This window comes from Mastomys coucha, unplaced genomic scaffold, assembly GCF_008632895.1.
Source record: "Mastomys coucha isolate ucsf_1 unplaced genomic scaffold, UCSF_Mcou_1 pScaffold9, whole genome shotgun sequence".
In the NCBI taxonomy this organism is placed as follows: Eukaryota; Metazoa; Chordata; class Mammalia; order Rodentia; family Muridae; genus Mastomys; species Mastomys coucha.
Window position 1 is genome coordinate 53,390,931 of NW_022196915.1, and position 20,221 is coordinate 53,411,151.

A 20,221-nucleotide genomic window follows, 5' to 3' on the forward strand; every position below is an offset into this window, starting at 1 on the left:
CCGCCTGTGTGTACTCTTTGGTTGGTGGTTTAGTCCCTGGAAGCTTTGGAGTCTGGTTGGTTGATATTGTTGTTCTTCCTACGGGGTTGCAAACCCCTTCTGTTCCTTCAGTCCTTGCCCTAATTTCTCCATTGGGGTCCCCACACTTAGTCAGATGTTTGGCTGTGTGCATCCACATCTGTTATTGGTCAGGCTCTGGGAGAGCCTCTCAGGGGACAGCTCTACCAGGCTCCTGTCAGCAAGTACTTCTTGACATCAACAACAGTGTCTGGGTTTGGTGTCTGCAGATGGGATGGATCCCTACATGGGACAGTCTTTGGATGGCCTTCCTTTCAGCCTCTGCTCCACTCTTTGTCCCTGTACTTTCTTTTGACAGGAGGAATTCTGGATTATTTTTGAGGTGGGTGGGTGACCCCATCCCTCAACGGGGGGGGGATGCCTATCCACTGGATATGGTCTCTATAGGTTCTATCTCCCCTTTGTTGGGTATTTCAACTAATGTCTTCCCTGTTGGGTCCTGGGAACCTCTTGGGTCCCTTGCATCTGAGACTTTCTAGTGGCTACCCCCAATTCCCCCTCCCCCACTTCTACTCTCTTCCTTTCAAATTCTTGACCCTCTGTACTTCTCCCCCAGCTACTCCCATATATGAACCTGGCCCTAAATGGGGCTGTCTTTGGCCTGGAAGTATCCCCCACTCCCTGTTTGAACAGCCAATATTCAGAGATGTTCTTAGATTAAAAAGAAAATCTCCCTTTAGAATTGAGGCTGGAGACTATCTTACATCCAAATCTTAACATGTTTCTTTTTAAAACTAGCTCCTTTTCTTACCCTATACCTCAACTACAGGAAAAACAAATGGGATGTTCTGAATGGTAGGTGTCAAAACAAAAGACCTCCACTTCCTGATGACAGTATGGACACAGCATGTAGACCATGGGAAGAGAGCACGTGAAATTAGCCTTGGGTCAGCTAGATGCAAGATTAAGGAAGCAGGGTCAGGGAGGAGAGAGGGGCTCAGAAATTGAGGAGCGAAAGGGAGGGGTGAGATTTATGAGTGCCAACCTGGACTCTAAGCAGAAACAGGATCCTCAAAGGAACCTCTCAAATCACTTTAATAGCTTCATGTTCAGAGGGCATATGAGCTATGTTGTTGCTGCTGTTAGCTGAAAATTCTTCAAATAAGGAAAATACCTCCCCCTGTCTAGCTGATTTGTTTGTAATGAAGTCTTCAGATGAGGTGGATTTTGTCATACCCAGTTCATCTCTGCTTCCCTCAGTCATTAAGCCCAGGAAAAGGCAGAGGTTTGTAAAAATGAGTTGCCTTAATCACATTGCCGTCACCATGAGAGAGAAGTATTGGAAAATATATAGGCATTGGAATGCAAAGTGAATTTTCCCCAAGAATAGACCGTATTTGCACAAAGCCACTCATCATGTTAGCAGAGACTGCTTTCTCGGCTCTCAAATGAAGTCTAAAGAGCTTGAGTCTAATTCAGCTTTTCCCTGACCACTCATCTCACTGGCCATCTATACCATTCTCTTCCCAAGAAATGTGTTAGTCTAGGAGATCCCAAGAGTCCATGAAATTAGACTTAAATGTAAAGTCCCAGCCCTGCCAGAGACTACCTGAGTGACCTTGGTTGCGTTACTCAACCTTATTAAGTGGCAGGGTGTTTGGGTTTTCTGTTTGTTTTGTTTTGTTTTGTTTTGCTACAATAGAATTATTCATATTAAGTCTGTAACTAGTTATGTAGGCACATGCTTATGTGAAGGTGGATATGTATATGTAGATGCATACATGTGTGTATATGCTTGTGTGTGTGTGTGTGTGTGTGTGTGTGTGTGTGTGTGTGTGTGTGTGTGTGTGAAGATCAGAAGACAACTTCAGGTCTTGTTCCTGAGGCACTATCCACTTTGTGTAGGAATGGGAAACAAGTTCTCTCGCTCACCTAGAATGCACCAAGTAGGCAAGGTTGGTTGACCAGAAAGCTTCAAGGATCTACCTATCTCTACCTCCTCAGCGCTGGGATAAGCATGTGCCACCACATCTGTATTTTTTTTATGTGAGTTCTGACGACCAAAAGTCAGGTCTTCAGGCTTGCCAGGCAAGAGTTTTACTGATTGAGCCATCTCCCCATCCCAGAAGTCATATAACTCACACTATTATTAATGATAGTTAAATTATATGCAAAACGTTCATCACACTGCCTAATTCAAGACATAATTGGTGACTCTAACCTTTGTTTTAATGATTGGACAGCACTAAAAACTTTGAACCTAAAGTATAAAACTTCCTCAGCTACATGGTTTTCCAGAGTCATCTCATATTGTGTATGTGACTGTGTGTCTGTGTACATGAGTGTGTCTGTGTTTGTGTGTGCATGTGCACAAGTGTGAGTCTTTGTGTGTGTATGCGTGTGTGTGATTTCTTTGAGACTCATTGAATTTGACAAGAATTGTGCCTCTGTGATAAATGTTCCCACCAACTGCCCCACGGTTCTGTGTTTGGACTTCTATGGAATGGAAGTTGTACCTGATTGAACTCAGAATACTGTTGACTGGAGTCATCCGTAAGATTAGCATCCAGCGTGCATGTTAGGAACCTGACTCTGATGAGTCTGCTGCTTCAAAAGGAAGAGAAAGAAAGAAAATAAAGATCACAGTCTTTCCCAGCATGGATAGAGAAGGTGGCTCATGAAACCCTGCCCTTAGCTGAGGATATTTCAGCAGCTGATGACTGCCAGAAGAGACAAGAGTATTATTCTTCTTCAGGAATGCAGCCCCGATAGGCTGCCCCTGCTCCAGTGCACAGCCAGCACTACTCGTGTGCCACGAGTTATAGGAAGAGCACATGAGAATGTGAGAGGAATGTGGTGAGGATAAGGGAGGAGTTGGAGGGAAGGCAGTGTGAGCAGATTTTATCCAAACACAGTCTATGCACAGTGTGAGCTTCGCCAACAATAAAGTAAAATAATACTACTAAAAGACCATAGGCTGAAAGAAAGGAAAAAGATGTGGGACCATGAGGAAAACTTTCATTCCACCTGCCTCTTTGTTCAAAAAGAAAAACTGAAGTCCATGGGGGTAATAAAACTTTCCCAAAGGCACTTACCTGAGTGGACAAAGAACTGTTACAGGAAGCAAGGGAAGAGGAAAACCGGGTCAAGCATGAAATGTGAAACAGGGTGAGAGGACAGTGAAGTCATCCTTCAAACCTGTCTGAAAAGAGTGAAGAGGAACATTTTGAGTATGCATAATTTATACAATCCTTTGGGGGGGGGGGGTGCAAGACTCATACAACGCCTTTTCGAGGAACTAGTAAGTGTTGGGTGGAAAAATAAGGAGTGGGGGCTGGGTGTTCTAGATCCCTGTGCTCACAAAGGATAGGATCAGGTAATCATAGTTTTCTCTCCTCAAGACAGGGTCTATCTGTATAGCCCTGGCTAGCCAGTCTTGGGACTTGCTCTGTAGACCAGGCTGACCTCAAACTCTGCCTTCAGAGTGCTAGGATTAAAGGCATACACTACCACCCTCAACTAGAGTTATCAAGGTACCCCACTTTATTTTATCACTCAAGCAAAACTGAGTGTTTTAGACCAAAACGTGATGCTGCACTCTGCAAAGCTGAGAGGAAGCCTATAGATGATTCCCTACCACTGAGGAGGCCAGTACAAACCTATCTGTGTGACATGGTCTTTGAAAACCTAGTAAAGGAGTTACCAGCCAATGTAAGACACCCACTAGCATCTGAGCGTTTTTGAAACTTTTTATAAATGTAAAAAATATGTGGGTTATTTGTAGTTCTAACCGACTGGCCTCTTGACATGCCAATCACATGTGTAACTCTTTGTGTTCTCTTTCAGGGTCCTTCTTCCCGGATTTCAAGCCTCCGGAAACCGTTTTCAAAATAGTTTTTTGGCTCGGGTACCTAAATAGTTGCATCAACCCTATCATATACCCATGTTCCAGCCAGGAGTTCAAGAAAGCTTTTCAGAATGTCCTGCGAATCCAGTGTCTTCGCAGAAGGCAGTCTTCCAAGCATGCCCTGGGCTACACCCTGCACCCGCCGAGCCAGGCTCTTGAGGGACAGCACAGAGACATGGTGCGTATCCCGGTGGGCTCGGGAGAGACTTTCTATAAGATCTCCAAGACAGATGGAGTCTGTGAATGGAAGTTTTTCTCTTCCATGCCCCAGGGATCGGCCAGGATTACCGTGCCGAAGGACCAATCCGCCTGTACCACAGCCCGGGTGAGAAGTAAAAGCTTTTTGCAGGTCTGCTGCTGTGTGGGGTCGTCGACCCCACGCCCTGAAGAAAATCACCAAGTTCCAACCATTAAGATCCACACCATCTCCCTCGGTGAAAACGGGGAGGAAGTCTAGAGGATGGGAAAGGTCACAGGAAAAGGGGTGACACTAGGTACTGCTGATATTCCCACTCGGAAGGCCAGGGCCGTTCAACAAGGGGACCATCTGGAGAAGGGGAAAGGGGTCTATCGCCAGGTTATCAGGCGAGCGGGTAGGGCACAGGGGAAGAGGCAGGATGTAGGGTTAACTAACTGCTTCTAAATGATGGGAGGCCCGTTTCCCTTCAGCTCAAACCCACAGTCGTTCTCTGATTCTGCTTTCCACTACTGACCCTTTCAACAAGAAATACCATGGGAAAGAAAATCTCATACACAATCCAGAAGACTATAAATACAGGATGATGATTTCATTGTGAATATTTTGAGCACACACTCTAAGTTTGGAGCTATTTCTTGATGGAGGGGATGGGATTTTATTTTCAGGCTGAACCTACTGGCGACTACATTTGACATTTATGGAGAGGGGATCTAGACAGAAAGGAGTGTAAAGTAATGGCCAACGTGCTTTTAGAGCAAGTTGGGCCACCGTATTCTCAGCTTGGGTGAACCTGGGCAGGGGCTTCCCAGTGGTTGTTCTCTGATTGGTTCCATATCCCCATTTGAAAGTGGGGTGCATCTTCCACTCTTGGATCTGAGGAGTGTGATCAGATCTAACCAAGGACAGCATGCTTTTATCAAGAGAATAAGGTGTGCCTGGGACAGCCGTTCCCAGATCTGATGAAGGAAGGCTCCTTCTTTTATTTCCTTAAGGAGCAAGAGGCTGGAACAGGATGGGTACTAACACCAGGTTAATGCCCTGCTTATTCTGCACCCTCTTTGATGTGACAAGCTACTCACCTTTTCTAGAACTCCATAATGGAAACCCAGGCGTGGCATTCCCTTTCCTTCCACTCCTTTCACCACTGTGTAGTGAATGGAGTTAATTTGTAGCGTGAGGAATGAGTCTTAGGGTCCAGGTGCATCCTCACCTGAGCTTCCAAACATATTGATGCCTACCCTCAAACACTTTAATTCATTGCCAAACAATTACCCAAATTGATTCCTACTTTTTGCAAAACCTGAGATGGTCTATTTATCTTATTTTATTTTATTTTTGTTTTAATGTATACCAAATTCTTGCATTCTTAGTAATCCAGATTATTGCAAGTGGTGCCTATTGTAATCACATGTAAAAACTAAAATATGCTTGCCATTCTACCATAAAAATTGTAAAAAAAAAAAAAAAAAAGGTTTATGTCTGTGGCGCCAGCCCAAACAAGAATCACAACTACCAATACTTTTTATAGCTTCTTCCCCTGCTCACCTAATTTCTCCTAAGAGCTTCAGAGCAGCTTGCAGCTACCATGAAATCTTCACAGTGAGGCTCCTGGCCTTCCCACCTTTCCTTTCCTCCATTCCATCAGACGGAACTCTTTTCTATCAGCCTTTCTAAGGGCAAATCTCTACCACTTTGCTGTGGAGGCTTTGTATGCACTGGCTCTGGGTATTGTGGTTGGTTGTCTTGGAGCTTTGAGTATGACCTGCTTCCTCTACCTTCTCCTGGATCCTGTCTTCTCATTGGCCATCAAGGTCATTACTCAGCCTTGTGTTCTGAACTTGGATTCTGCCACTGAGAAGTTGGCTGGGATCCTGGGCTCTTGGGTTCTCTGCAAAGCTCTTCACAGCTCTAACAGATGTGGGTGTGTTGACATCTGGAGAGAACTCCAGAATGCAAACCTGGCTCACTGTTCAGAATATCATCCTTCTAAATCTGAATTCTAAAACCCATCCTCTGCCATGCTTTCCCCTCATAGAAGGGCATCTTTACAAGAAGAGGGAGCTTAGCTTTTCTTCAGCAGGGTACCATTCCATGTTACTGATCATCTTTAAGTCCCTTGATAATAAAATGTAAATGTTAAAAGTGAGAGAGCTTATTAGGCACACTAAGAAGCCATCATTAGTGTCATTTCTAATCCAAAAAAAAAAAAAACCTAGAAAATGAGTCGTCAGATAAAACCTTGACAACCATACCTTGTAAAGTTCCCCATAAACAATTGCCTTACACTCTGCTGGCATCTCTCCCTCTAAGGAGGCAAGTATCTAACAGCTTTTTCCACTCCCCAGCAGGACACTAGATAGAAACACCAACTTTATAAAAATTGATAATGTCACCAAAACATAGTGTCAAACATAGGGTAAACGACTTAAAAGTGGACTTGCATTTTAATCATCCACCAGAAATGTCTGTACCATTGAGTGTGCCAAAAACCGAAGTAGTTGCAGCCAAACAAATGATTGTCATATTTATATTCACATGTTTACTGCTTCTATTTGGAGTTGGAGGAATTTACCCAGAGTAACCTCAGTTAAAATGCCCTCTTCTGTGTGTTCTACAAAACGACTGCTTTTGGATTGTCCCTATGTCACAAAATCAACCCGACATTATGATAGCAAATTTTGAGTTTCATCTTAGATTCAGACTGTGTATGAAGAGAGACCTTGAATCTCTTTGCTTGGAAGAGTTCTCCAGGGCATCACAGATGTCGCTCAGTTGGTGGAGGGCTTGCCTGACCTATACTTGCCCAGCAGCACCTAAAGTCTGAGTGGTGGCTCACGGCTGTAAACTCAGCTTTCAGAAAGTGCAAACAGGGGCAGTCGAGAATTCAAGATCAACCTTGAATACTTCGTAAGTCTGAGCCAGCCTAGACTACTCAAGACTCTGTCTCAGAAAAATAAATAAATAGATAGATAGATAAATAAATAAATAAATGCAGGCTATCCATTGTGAGCAGAGCGCTCTCCTTTTCATGGCCTCATCTATGACGGCTTCTGCATGACATCCCTCTGTATCTGACACACTTCCCAGAGCACCAAGGCTTCTGACTCTCCTGGACTGCCAGTCACAGTTTCTATGACCACTCAGGAAGAATGCCTCTTCAAAAACAATATACAAACAAATGCAACATTTGTTCTCACTCCCCTACATTCCAACTTCTAGTTTACAACTTAGCAGGAACGGAAGAGGCTGGAGGCATCCCACGAGGGATTGCAGGGCATGTACTGGGCACATAATTTTTACAGATGCCACTCGGAGAGGAAGGTTCCGAATGCTGGTCCCCAGGGAGCCAGAGACTGGCCATCGGGAGGCAGCTGTGCACCTTAGCTTACTTCCTTATCTAGATGAACCACCAGGAAGACCTAGACCTGCAGGTTTGCGGGTGAAAGCCCAGGAATGGAAACTATTTTAAGAACTATTTTCTTGAGCAGGTAATTGTTCATGTGTTAATCACCACTCCGTAATCACCGCTAACAAACATTCCTAATTGCTTCTGGGGAGAGCTCTGTCCCCAACCTCTTGCCAAAATACGATGCTGCCTCTTCAATGAATGCCTGCTGGCTTAATTAGGGAAGAGACTGGCTCATCAGCAAAGGGAAATGTGAACAGGTGGATATTCAAGCAAGCAGATGAAAGGGAAGCGAAAACCAGGGAGACAAGAGAAGACAGGGGTAGCAGATGCGAAGGCATGAGATATACTCACTATCACTATGGTCTCTTTTCTACACTACCAGGGCTTTTATCCATGAAACCACCCGTGCAACAAACAGAGTCCAGTTGGAACACCTCACCTGCTCTGGGCCTCCAAACTAATGCTGAGGAGCTGGGCTGAGGCCACGTCTTCCAAAAGCCATGGCAACAGTGGCCTCTGGCCCTCCAAGGTCCCTGCAGGATGATGGAGTGGACATGACTGTTGGGGACCTGGGCTGGGAAGCAAGCTAGGATTTCAGCCTACAATGCTGGCCCCAGGCAAAGGTGCCATTGGCAGGATCCCTTTCGTGTTTCCCAGACCCTATGGCATCTGAGTGAGCTGAGAAAGAGGCTTACCTGCTCCCTGCAGGCGAATGTCATGGTTTAAACCACCACTGTCAAACCCACAAAGGTGGTAGGAGTGGCAGGGAACATTGAAGGGGAAGATTGACCAGAGCTGTGGCTCAAAGCTTTCCCTCGAAGGATAAGCAAGGCACTGCCCTGGAACTGGAGGTTTACTCATTTCAAAGGGGGAAATAATGGCCTTTTCTTTCCTGTGGCCTCGGAGTTCTTGCCACGCTGTCCCTGGAGCACACTCAGAGCCATCTATCTCACTGTAAGCTGGAGGTGATGATTTGTTAAGCCATGAAAATACAGACTTAAGTGAAGAAAAAAAAAAGTCTTAGCACAACTTAACACGACATTTAGAGAAAAGAATATGATGATCATTCTGATCTATGAAACAGGCTGAGTAAAATAGGTGTATGTGAAAGTCATAGGGAATTAAGATACAAATTCCAATCTGAATTTAATTTAATGTGTGTCACCACATACTTATCAAGTCTTTCTTGGCTCATTCCTGTGTGGGAGAAGGAAAAGGAAGGAGGGTTTTTTTCCTGCTTTTGGTATGTGAAGAAATAGAAGTTATGAGTCAAAGACTTCCTTGAACACACTCATATTTAATGTGTATCAGTGATGCTTCCATGTCCCCCCTGTATTTTGACTCACTGACTTTCATAGTGAACTTCTTCAGTTCCAGCTTGTAACTCCAGCTCTGTCTGGACCTTCTCCCCTCTTGTTCTGGCCAACAACTGGGAAGAACTTGTAGTCCATGGACACCCGTTCTGGTTTTCTTGGCTAACAGACAGACACGTGCCATTTTGTTCTTTCTCCATAGATGAGCTGTTACAAAGCCACGGAATAGTCAGGGTAATCTTGCTTTGCTCAATAGGGTGACATGTAAGGACAAAGCCAGCTGTGACTGTCACCCTAAAGTCCTTAGGAATCAAAGGCCCCAAAGGGAACCTGTGGGCCATTGGGTACATTCTGACCGGCAGCCCCGGGAGGCCCCTGTTTACTGCACCACCCTGGTATGAAACCAAAGATAGGTGACGACAGTCCCCAATGTATGAGCTGGCAGGGTTCTGAATTCATCTGTTCAGAAGTCAAGAATGTGTTTTTCCAAGAGACATTGTTACAAATGGGGGTGGGGATTGTTCCTAAGGAAGCCAAAAGCAAATAAATAAATACCTGTTTTATATATACCAGGAGTTGGCCAAATGTTTCTGTAAATGGCTGATGGGAAACATTTTAGACATGATGAACTGTATGGTCTCTGTTTTGGCTCTTTGGCAAGAGGCCATGGACAATCCTTTAAAAACATAGACCTACATTAGTAGCTCAAAAGACAGGGAGGTATGTTCCAGGTTTATCCCATAGGCCACAATTTTTCATCGCTGATCCAACCACCATCATTTTGTGTTATAGAGCCAATACTACTGAACTACGGCTGTAGGTGAACAGCATGCTTTTAGCAGTAGGTCACTAGCGTATCCACTGGACTAAATAGATGTTCCCAACCTGCATGAGCTGTTACAGAAAGCAGCAAGCATTTATGATTGCCCAGCAGGTAGGAGTGGCAGAGGGAAGCACTTGCCACTTCCCCATTGAGTCCTGTGGCATAGGCAGGCCAACAGAAGGCAACCGTGAGACCAGGAATCATCCAAGTTTAGTAGGTAATTTCCCCCATGACATCAATCTGAAACTAACCCTAACCCCAACACTAACCCCTAAACTTAGCTCTGATCCAAACCCAGACCCCACCCTGGCCCTAACCTCAACCCTAACCCTAACCCTGACCCTGACCATGACACTGACCCCGACCCCAACCCCAATCCCAACCCCAACCCCAACCCTAACCCCAACCCCAACCCCAACCCTAACCTAACCCTACCCCTGAGCTGCTGCTTTGAATGGTTTCTGAAGAACTTCTGCTCAACCTCTCATGTTTGGGACATCTTTCCCATGCTCTCTAAGTCAGCTTTGATTCTCCATCATCTTGTGTCTCTTCCTTTTGTTTCTTTCTTATAAACTTTCCCTCTTAAGAGTTCCTTAAAACCTTTCAAGGCCTTGATGAGCCCATCAATTAAACTCAGTTCCCCCTGTACCTTGAGCGATGACTAATCCATCAGAAGGCATATCCCCGGCTAATGATCCACAGGGCTGTTGTTTTCTCCAACACTCCGTTCCTTGTTCCTCCCAACACACATCATCCTGTGTGCCCCTGGAACTGGAGATTGCCATTTTCCTGGTCCCTGACCTTGAACTTGATGGAAAACTTCTGCTCTGAAGAATCTTCATGGGTGCTCCAGTTTTTGCCGGAAGCTTCAGCCTTTATATCCCCATGTTCATTTATCGGGTGCATTTTTACCCAATTCTGCAGGCTTGCCCAGCTTCAACAACACTCACTGGTTTCCTTACTGTCCTGGATGCTAGGAGTCCAAACTCAAGGCGTTGGGCGGTTGTTTCTTCTTCACTGCACCTTGACTTCCCCCTGAATTTTCATGTGGTCTTTCCTCTATGTGTACACAAGTCCCTGTGAGAATGTCTACTTCTTACAAGGACACTGGTCACATTGCATTAGGATCTGTCCCCCATGACCTCACTGCACCTTAATAAGCTCTTTAAAGACTATCTTCAAATACAGTCACATTATGAGGAGACATGAGATCACATTGAAGTGGGAACTTAGGAGACATCCAGTTCAATTCACAAGATCCCATACACTCTCTCTTTTGTTCTCACGCCAAAAAAAAAAAAAAAAAATTAAATCCATAATCCTTTACCAGGATAGGAAGTTCAGATTCAGCCCTTTATGTTTATCCTCCACCGCGGCAAGTTTTATGCTAATTGTCTGCAAAATGTATTTAGCAAGTAATTATGCATTTGCTTGTATTTGTCTCAATGCATCTTAAAACTCTTAATACTCAAGAGTATTTTGAGAGGTAACTCATAAACACTGATCTTATGTGGGCTCTGACAGAAGCTCTGTCGGACAGGGACAGTCACTCAGTATACCCACAGGAACACTCCACCCCTGAGAAAGGAGAGCTCCTTCACCCCCAGCCAGGCAGGAGGAAGAGGAGAAGTGACTGGGAGAACAAATCAATGAGAACTTGGAAGGGCCAGGGTAATGGTTAGAGACCTGGAGTTTCTAGAAATTTAATAGTGTTGTGTACTAGCTGTGGGGGAATCTCAAGCTGGCACAGGGTTCTAGGTCAGGTGCGCATTTGATCTCCATGAAAAAATGTCAGCACCCAAGAAAGCAGAACCCCAGCACCCAGTGGGGCAGACCATTGACTACACAGTTGGAGTGAGGCAGAAGGTAGAGTTAAAGACCAATGGCAGCCTCAGTCCTGAGAACGAGGTCAGTAGAGCTCCTTGGAAACCATGCGATTACCCCAGGTCCCACCTATCAAAATAACCAGACCGAAGGTCATAACGGCCACTCCTGGTGAAAGGCATTTCACTTAAGATCCTGAGGACCCCTTCCCTTCATTATTTCCCACACCTCCCAGGACCACAGTGATGTGCTTTGCCCTTCCTCAGGGCCATTGAGCACCTTGCCTTGTGTACATCCCTTCTCATGAAATTCGACTTCTGATTCATCATCCACCCCAGCCCTTGTGGTAGAGAGATTTACTGTCCCCACAGTCTCACTGGGATAAGCATAGAGTGATGACTTCTCCTCTGCCCTGCTTCCTGTCAAGAAGGGACGATCATCTAGGCACAGCACGGTGTCCTCCACTCTGCTTTCCTTACACTGAGCCGCGCTTTGGTTCCCTGCCCTCGCCCCTACCCCAGAGCCTCTCAAGCAGGAAATGTCCCTGGGCTCACTATCTCCATCATAGTGCAATGCCTTGTCTAGAGGGTCATGACGTATTTAGCATTCGTCCAATCTAGAACTGAGGAAAAGGAAATTTATTGTGGAATCAAAACCTACAGAAGCATTCAGAGCCAGAAGCCACCCCAAAACAGGTCTGGACGTGTGGGTCTCTGTCTTGATGGATCCACTAAAAGTGTCTGGGTTGTTGTTGTTGTTGTTGTCGTTTTCTCCTCTCTGATAAAAATCTGAGTATGGGATAATGACTTCTCACCATGCAGTGTCTCCCCTTCCTCGTCCCTGTGTCATACCAGAAGTGACAGTGGTTGTAAAAAGCAGAGGCATGAGGCACATTAACAAACAGTAGGCCCATGGGCCCAAAATCCAGCTGACAAAATAGGAAGGTTATTAAAAAAATGTCCTGCAAGTAAGTACCTTAGATACTTAGTGAACATTTATTGTCAGTTTTCTACAAACTTGTTTTTGTTTTTGTTTTTGTTTTTTTTTGAGAGTGAAACTCTTACTGGGGAGTAATTGAATTAGAAGGTAAAGCCCTTGCTTGCTCTCACCTCCATCCCTGGCTGCCAGCCTGGCTCCTGCCTTCCTAGGCTGGCTACTGCACCCACCCTTCATCCCTAACTACTGAGAGCAGGTGGTCTGCTAGAACCATGCTGTCTCAGCCTCGAAAGCCCACATCAAAATGCATGCTTTCCTCACCAGATGTAAAGGAAGAGAAATTGTGTTCTCTGGATCTGATAAACTACCAACAGCATCCTCTCAGTTACAACCTTAGTGAACTTATCCCAAGCTTGCAGACACCAAGATCATCTCACTCCTTCCTGTGACTTGGATGGTGCAGAAGCAGGGCCTAAGTCATAAAAAGTAGATTGTTAGGTCTGTGAAGATAAACCAACTGGTGAAGTGTTTGCCTTGCAACACTTCAATCCCCAGAAATCATGAAATCCCCAGAAGCCATGAAAGAAAAAAAAAAGGGAAAACTGACAGGAAAGAAGGAAAAAATAAAGGAAATGAGGGAATCACAGCTCCCAGCATCAGGGAGCAGACAGGTGGATCCCTAGAGCTCGCGGGCTGGCAGGCCTTGTCGAATCACTGAGTTCCCTGTAAGTGTGAGAAATTGTACCTAAAAGACAAGGTAGACAGCTCTTGAGAGACATTTCCTGAGGTTGTTCTCTTGCCTGCACACATACACAGGTATAGCTACATTTCTAGAACACAAGCTCCAAGGTAAGCCCTTTAACACACTTTGCAATGATGTCATACTAAGGGACGAGATTTTATAGTCACATTGTAAATGAAAGATTTTTCACAGAGAGCTGGCATGAAGATTTGGGCATCTGAAGAGGGGGCAAGGTCTGCAGGGAGTTTGAGACAGGAGCCTGGGGCTTGACCCATCTATTGCTCTGAAACCCTCTCGTGTGGACCTGAACTAGACTCAGCATGCTGAACCCTGACCTACTCAGCTCCACCCAGACCCTAGCACAGGAGGAAAGCCAAACTGATATCAAGAGCTATAGTCAAGGCCATCAGTCCTGGGCTTTAGTGTGCCTCCTGTCTCACGGTGACCCTGATTGAGCAAGCTGCCTCTCTGGCCCCATGTCTTCATCTGGGAAAAGGGACAGAGGGTGTGGTGGCAGGTGTGATGTGAATTCAGGAAGACACCTCATGAGATGATAAACCAACCCACTCATAGTGGGCCTCTACAACAAACTGGGACACTCCCCGTTTGTATCATTTCCCCTCCCAGCTCTTCCCTACGTGGAATGAGTGCTAATAAGGACCGGCAAAGCCTGAACATACCACATACAAACAACTGAGAGAGTAAGTTTTTCCTTTACCCTTTATCCATCCTCGGGCTTATCTGTGGTATCACCAGCATCCACAGATGACTTCTGTATGATTAGAAAGAAAGTCAGAAACAAGCCATGCCATTCCGGGCACTACACTCTGAAACTAAGATGCAGGCTTGGTTCTCTGTGCTCTTCCCCCACTGTGCTATTTTCTTTGGATTAGAGATGCCTTTACCTGGAAATTCCACTTTAATATTTTTTAAGTCAAACTCCCTAACCTGCTTTGAAGGCTTCTACCAGGCTGGGACTGTCTAGGCAGGGGGTGCTTTTGCTTTGCCCAGCTACCAACAGAGTGTACTGGGAGGTGCTTTATATTGTCGCAGCGGTCCTGTGAAAGTCACTACATGCATGGTGCACACGTGCTTATAGGACTGATACCACAAGAAAGAAAAGGCATTCTGACTGCAGGACAAGGGACAGGATTCGACACAGAGCTTCAGTTTAAATTTGTCTAAGGAATGAGGGCTAAGCAACGCCTGGCAACTGTCAGAAGTAAATGTTTACAAGACAAACCAGCCATTCCCAATTACTAGAAGGGGCAGTTGGAGTTGGCGTGGAATTGAGTGCCTGTCATGTGAGCTTTAGATCCCATGTTCTCCTCAGATATTGCCATGGGCCCTTCAAAGGAGCTCTGGGAACTTCTGGACAGGTGACTTAATGGGAAGGTCCACACCACAAAGCATGGCTGAGCTGGACTGGCACATTTGAGAGGCTGTCTCTGGCAGAGGTTGGCCACCCTCTCTCTGCCAACAGTCTCTCACGACTCCCAATCTCAAATTTGCTCTAAGCAGAAGGGGAAAGTCAGCTTCTAAGCTGAGGTTCTTGGCTCCACTCTGCTTCAGATAAACACAGCCCATGGCTATTTCAGGGCTGGATTTTAGGGAGCAGCTGTGAGGCTATGGAAAGAGCCAAGGGAAGAGCCTTGACCCAAGTGATTGTTTCTCTGAGTGCTGGGAGAGAGGAAGCTGGAGCACGACCCCTCGGAGGGTCAGGAGGACATCACGAGACTGTCCCACTGACGGGGGACATGTGTCTCAATACCAGGAACCCTCTTTGCCAACTTCTGACTCTCTAAAAATGGATGTTTTGGGTTTGGAGTAAAAATTACCACTCTGTGAAAAGAGAGCATTTTATTGCATGGATGGTGGTCTAAAAGCAGAATATAGGGGCCAGCAAGACAGCTAAACACTTGCCACCAAGCCTGAAGATCTGAGTTCAGTCCCTGGGATCCACATGGTGGCAGGAGAGAACCAACTACTGCAGTTGTTCTCTGACCTCCATACATGTGCTGCACCACACATGTAAAATAAATAAATAAATGTAAAACAAAGAAAGCTCATTTAAAAAAAAAATCACAGAAGGGTTCCCTAAAGGTCCACCTACCCTGCTTTTTATTGAAACATATGCCTATTACAGAAGCCATATACCTATCTGTGACTGATATCTAATCTCCCCAAATTATCTTCTGTCCTTCTGGGATCACCCCAGGAGATGCTGAGTCCTGCCTGACATGTGGACGTGTCCCTTGTCTAAGCATCATCTCACAGGGACACAAATCTCAGTCATGTCATGGCCTTCAACACTGAGACAAAAGCAGTTCAACATCTATAAGGCAAGCTTAGATAATTTCCCCCAGTGGATTCTTACAAGTTAAACACCCAAGGCAGAAGGTGTGGCTCAGTGGTCTGGCATGAATATGGTCTAGAGTTGATCCCCAGCACCACACATACAAAACAGCTAAACACTGAAGTCCCTTTAGTGTCCCTCAAACCCTAGCCTATCCATAGAAGTAGAGGGAAGCCAGCACACAAAACGGATCCCCACCTTCTTCCTGAGGAAGTTCCCACTGCATCCAGCTGTGGGCGCCATCACTGATCTGGGATGTGGTATGGGCTGTCTAGGACTCGAGGGATGGAGAACCACAGTGACAGAGACAGTCTTCACTTTCAGAACATCCATGGTCCATGAAGGGGAGGAGTAGCAGATCAGCAAATCTGTGAGCCGAATAGTTCTGTAGGATCCTGTGTGGGAGTTTGGAGGGAAGTGCCCATGAACCACAAAATCAGGCTTCTCAAAAATATTAACCTTTTTGGATCCTGAGGGAAAAAGACAATAGGTAATGAAGGAAGTTGTTTCCAGAAAGGAAGGAAGGAGCACACCATGCAAAGGGCCTGTGGCTAACCCATCTCAAATATGGGCAGGGGTTGTCCCTCCATTAGTGTGCCAGGCAATTAACTATGGCAGCCCCTTGACTCAGCAAACCTCACCCCCCCAAGTTCTGTAGGCCAACCACTCCTATTTTCCTTCTCTCTCTCTCTCTCTCCCTCTCTCTCTCTCTGTCTATTTATCTATCTATCTCTATCTATCTCTATCTCTATCTCTTTCTCTCTCTCTTTTAAGACAATGGAAATCTTACTGGACAAACCAGTACACAGCAAATGTAGGGGCACTTTACCAGTAAGACCACCAGGTTTGCCCTGGATGAAAATTGAAAAGCATTGGTTATCTAGTAGCCTTCATTTGTTCTCAAAGCTTTCTACAACATTATACTGGGATGACTGTACAGAAGAAAAAAGTCTAATTTCTTTCTTATCGTACATTTCCTCAAACATGAGGTGTTTAATCCAAAAGAATAGCCAAAGGCTTGAGAAGGCTTAGTAGGGAAATTGTAGGAAAGGCAATTCTGTGCCATTAAAAGTAGAGAAACTATTACAGCAAGGAAACATTGTACAATATATTTAGGGGGGAAAAGGGAGCTTTATCTTGCAAAAAAAAAAATACAGCAGTGAACTGCATGCATCACTACAATGATGGTTGTCTTCTGTGCCAGAGAGGAAGGGGCAGTAGCTGGTTCTGCCAGGACAAGTGTTCAGCCAATGGTGTTTGGTGATCATTACAAACTAAACACAGCCCAGGAAGTGGAGGAAAGAGCAGATAAATCGAAGGACTTGGACTACACTTTTAGAACCCGCCGGCGCTTACCAACTTGACTTAGTCTAGGGAAAAGTGTGTCTCAGTAAATAAAATAAAGCTGCTGCTATTCCAGCGTGAACCCTAACACTTGCTGACCTGATGCAGCTTTTCTGCCTGTCTCTTCCTCAGAGCTGCTGAATATACAAACACAAGACTTCCATGCTGCCAGAGATGTAGATGTGGGCTGCCTGGCTGGTTTTAGCTTCCATTATTCTCCCATAACCTTGGCAACTGTGATATGTAACATCCCCAGGAGGTACAGCAATTCCTAACTACCCAGCGATTGAGAGCTATGCCCACCAGCTCCAGGTTTGGTCTTTGGTCGGTGGAGTTGCTGATCCATGTTTCCTTCAATAAGTGTAAATCATGCTAAGAGTCTGGTATATGCTCTATGCTCTATAAGGGAGAATTCTCTCCCATGTGAAAATAATGTATCCATGTGTGTGCATTGTTGTACTTGAATTGTGTGCACCATTGTGTATTAATGCATCTAGGCCACACCCAGACATCTACAATGGCTTTGAAGCGTTTGATTCCATTTAAACGGACTCCATGCCCTTGGCATGTGTTATGTAAGTGTTTATGAATTTTTTACACAGCATTTTTACAGGTCCATTTGTTTATGATGTGACATGGTAGACAATCGTGTTGTTTATGTTCTTCTTGTTTTTCAAGAAAATAAATGTACATACTACTAAGCAAATGAATAAGTTATTAAAACATTTATGGATCATGCCCACTGTTGAAAAATAAATTTATCTTATTTGTTTCATAATGTGTCTGTCACTATGATGAAAATCTATATGGCCCCTATACATATTGATGCCATGTATTTAAGCTTTGTTCAATATTGATGAGTGCTCCCTAATAAAATATTTTAAACCTCTTTCTCTAAATACACAATGCCCTCATTATTCAGTTGTGCTGTGCTATTAGTATGGCTGGTGCTAATGGGGTGGGTAGCTGAGGCAAGGAAAGCATACGGGAGAATGGACATGCAGTGTGCATGATGGCTGCACTCAAAGACACAGATAATACGACCAGGTCACCAGGCTTAGAGGAAGATAGCAAGAGAAGGAAGTAAAAGAAGTCAGATGTGTGCTGGGCATATCGAGGGGGCCAATGATCAGGAAAAGAGGTGTGCAATCCAGTCTGAGGAAGAGTCTCCAACAGAGATTATCTTCTGACCTCAATGTCAGAACCTCGGAAGCACCATTCCCTCTAAATGATCATTCACTAAGACCAAGGAAGCTTGGTCGAGTGATACAGAGATGATTCAACATGCACAAATACATGTGATACATCAGAGTAAGACATGCAAGGGCAGAAACCGCATGATCATCTCAACAGATGCAGAAAGGTCCTTGAGGACGTCTAAAACCCCTTCGTGATTAAAAACCTCAAAGAACTAGAAGTGAAACAGAAACAAAAGCAATGAGTGGAAGGGGTTTACCTCTATATGACAAAGGCTTTATATGCCAGACCTACAGCCACATACTTGTGGGGGAAAGTGCTTAAGTTAGAAACAAGAGCAGGGTGTCTATTCTCATTCTGCAGAGTATCTGAAGTCTTATTAGAGAAATAACATAAGAGAAAGACATAAAAGACCACAAACAGGAAAGAAAGAAGCCAAATACTACTATAGGCAGGTGATACTATGCTGTATACAAGAGACCTAGAGATCCCACCAGAAACCTGTGATAAACCCTTTCAGTAAAATATCACGATACAAATTCAGCATACTGAACCCAGCAGCTTTCCTATATGATAACTTCAAAATATTCCACTTGTAATAATATCCAAAAATATAGTTACATATCATATATGCAACATGCACATATTCCAAAACATACACACACACACCCTTGAGAAACATTCGATCTTGAGAAGAAACAAAGCCAGACCCAGATTATCACAGCTATACTTTCAGAACCATGTTTACAGAAGCACCGTGGCACTGGGACAAAAGCAGACATCTAAATCAGCCAAGTAGAGGACCCAGCACCAAACCCACCCCAGCACAGCCACCCCAGCTCTTTACAAAGATGCCAAAACATACATAATAGATCCCTATCTGTTATCCTGTACAGCATAGATTCCAAATGTATCTAAGACCTAGGCCTCTCAAATTGTTAGGAAACATTTCCACAGATAGATGTAGGGAAGAACTGCGGATGCTCAGCAAGTGGGATTGCATGAAATTAAAGACTTTCCAACAGGGGAAAAATTATTAAGTGAAGAGACAAACTACAGAATGGGAGAAAATCTTTATTAACAATACCACCAACACAACATTAACATCTAGAATTTAAAGAACTCAAAAAACTGAATACCAAGAAAAACAAAGAAGCTAATCATGAGCTAAGGAACAGACCTCAAAAGATGAAATACAAATAACCAAGATGCTTGTTGCAGTGGGTTCTGGACAGATGGCTCAGCAGGTAGAAATACTGTCTGCTCTTCTAACAAACCAGGCTTCAGTTTCCAGCACCTACACAGCAGCCCACAACTGACTGTAGCTCCAGTTCCAAGGGCTTCAAAGCCCTCCTTTGGCTTCTGTGACTACTGAACACATGAGGTACGCAGACATGCATGCAGGCAAAACATCTATATTTATAAAATAAATCTTGTTTTAAGAAAAACAGACTTGCCGGGTGTGGTGGCTCACGCCTTTAATCCCAGCACTTGGGAGGCAGAGGCAGGCGGATTTCTGAGTTTGAGGCCAGCCTGGTCCTCAGAGTGAGTTCCAGGACAGCCAGGGCTACACAGAGAAACCCTGTCTCGAAAAAAAAAAAAGAAAAAAAATAAAGAAAGAAAGAAAGAAAAAAAAGAAAAGAAAAGCAGACTTATGAAAAAATGTTCAAATCCTTAGCGATGATGGAAACTCAAAACTACACTGAGGTTCCATCCATAGTCAGAACAGCTGCCAGGAAGAAAACTGTAACAGCCAGTACTGGTCCAGATGTGGGAAAGGAGGAAGCTTTATATATTGCTGATGGCAGTGCAAGTTAGTCAAGCCAAGGTGGGAAACAACATGGAGATTCTTCAAAAAGCAAAAGGCAGAACTACCATTTGGCTCTGCTATACCACTTCTGAGTAGAAAGGGTGTTTAATTATCATATCACAGAGATATGTGAGCATCCTTGTTCACGGCAGCACTAACAGCCAAGTCGAGAGTCAGCCGAGGTGTCCATCAACAAAGGGTGAAGGAAACACCGTAGAAATACATATGCACATACATATATAATGGAGTGCTATTCAACTGTGAAGAAAGGAGCTATGTTATTTGCCAGGGAGTGGGTATAACTTGAGATCATCACAGTAAGCAAGATAAGCCACATTCAGGA

General features: G+C 44.7%; 1 protein-coding gene across 7 annotated transcripts in view; it reads left to right on the forward strand.

The window, feature by feature from the left end:
* Adra1a (adrenoceptor alpha 1A) overlaps positions 1 to 17,770 on the forward strand; it is a 95,909-nt gene extending 78,139 nt beyond the window's left edge. For 2 of the 7 annotated variants that reach the window (XM_031361497.1, XM_031361499.1), the window contains exon 3: positions 3,865 to 16,663. In XM_031361497.1, the coding sequence (XP_031217357.1) occupies positions 3,865 to 4,382 (518 nt within the window). In that variant the 3' untranslated portion in view covers positions 4,383 to 16,663. Of the gene's footprint in view, positions 1 to 3,864; positions 16,664 to 17,003 lie in introns of those variants that run through there. The other 5 variants (XM_031361502.1, XM_031361498.1, XM_031361500.1 and 2 more) reach the window with 5 other exon arrangements.
* Positions 17,771 to 20,221: the final 2,451 nt, after the last annotated feature.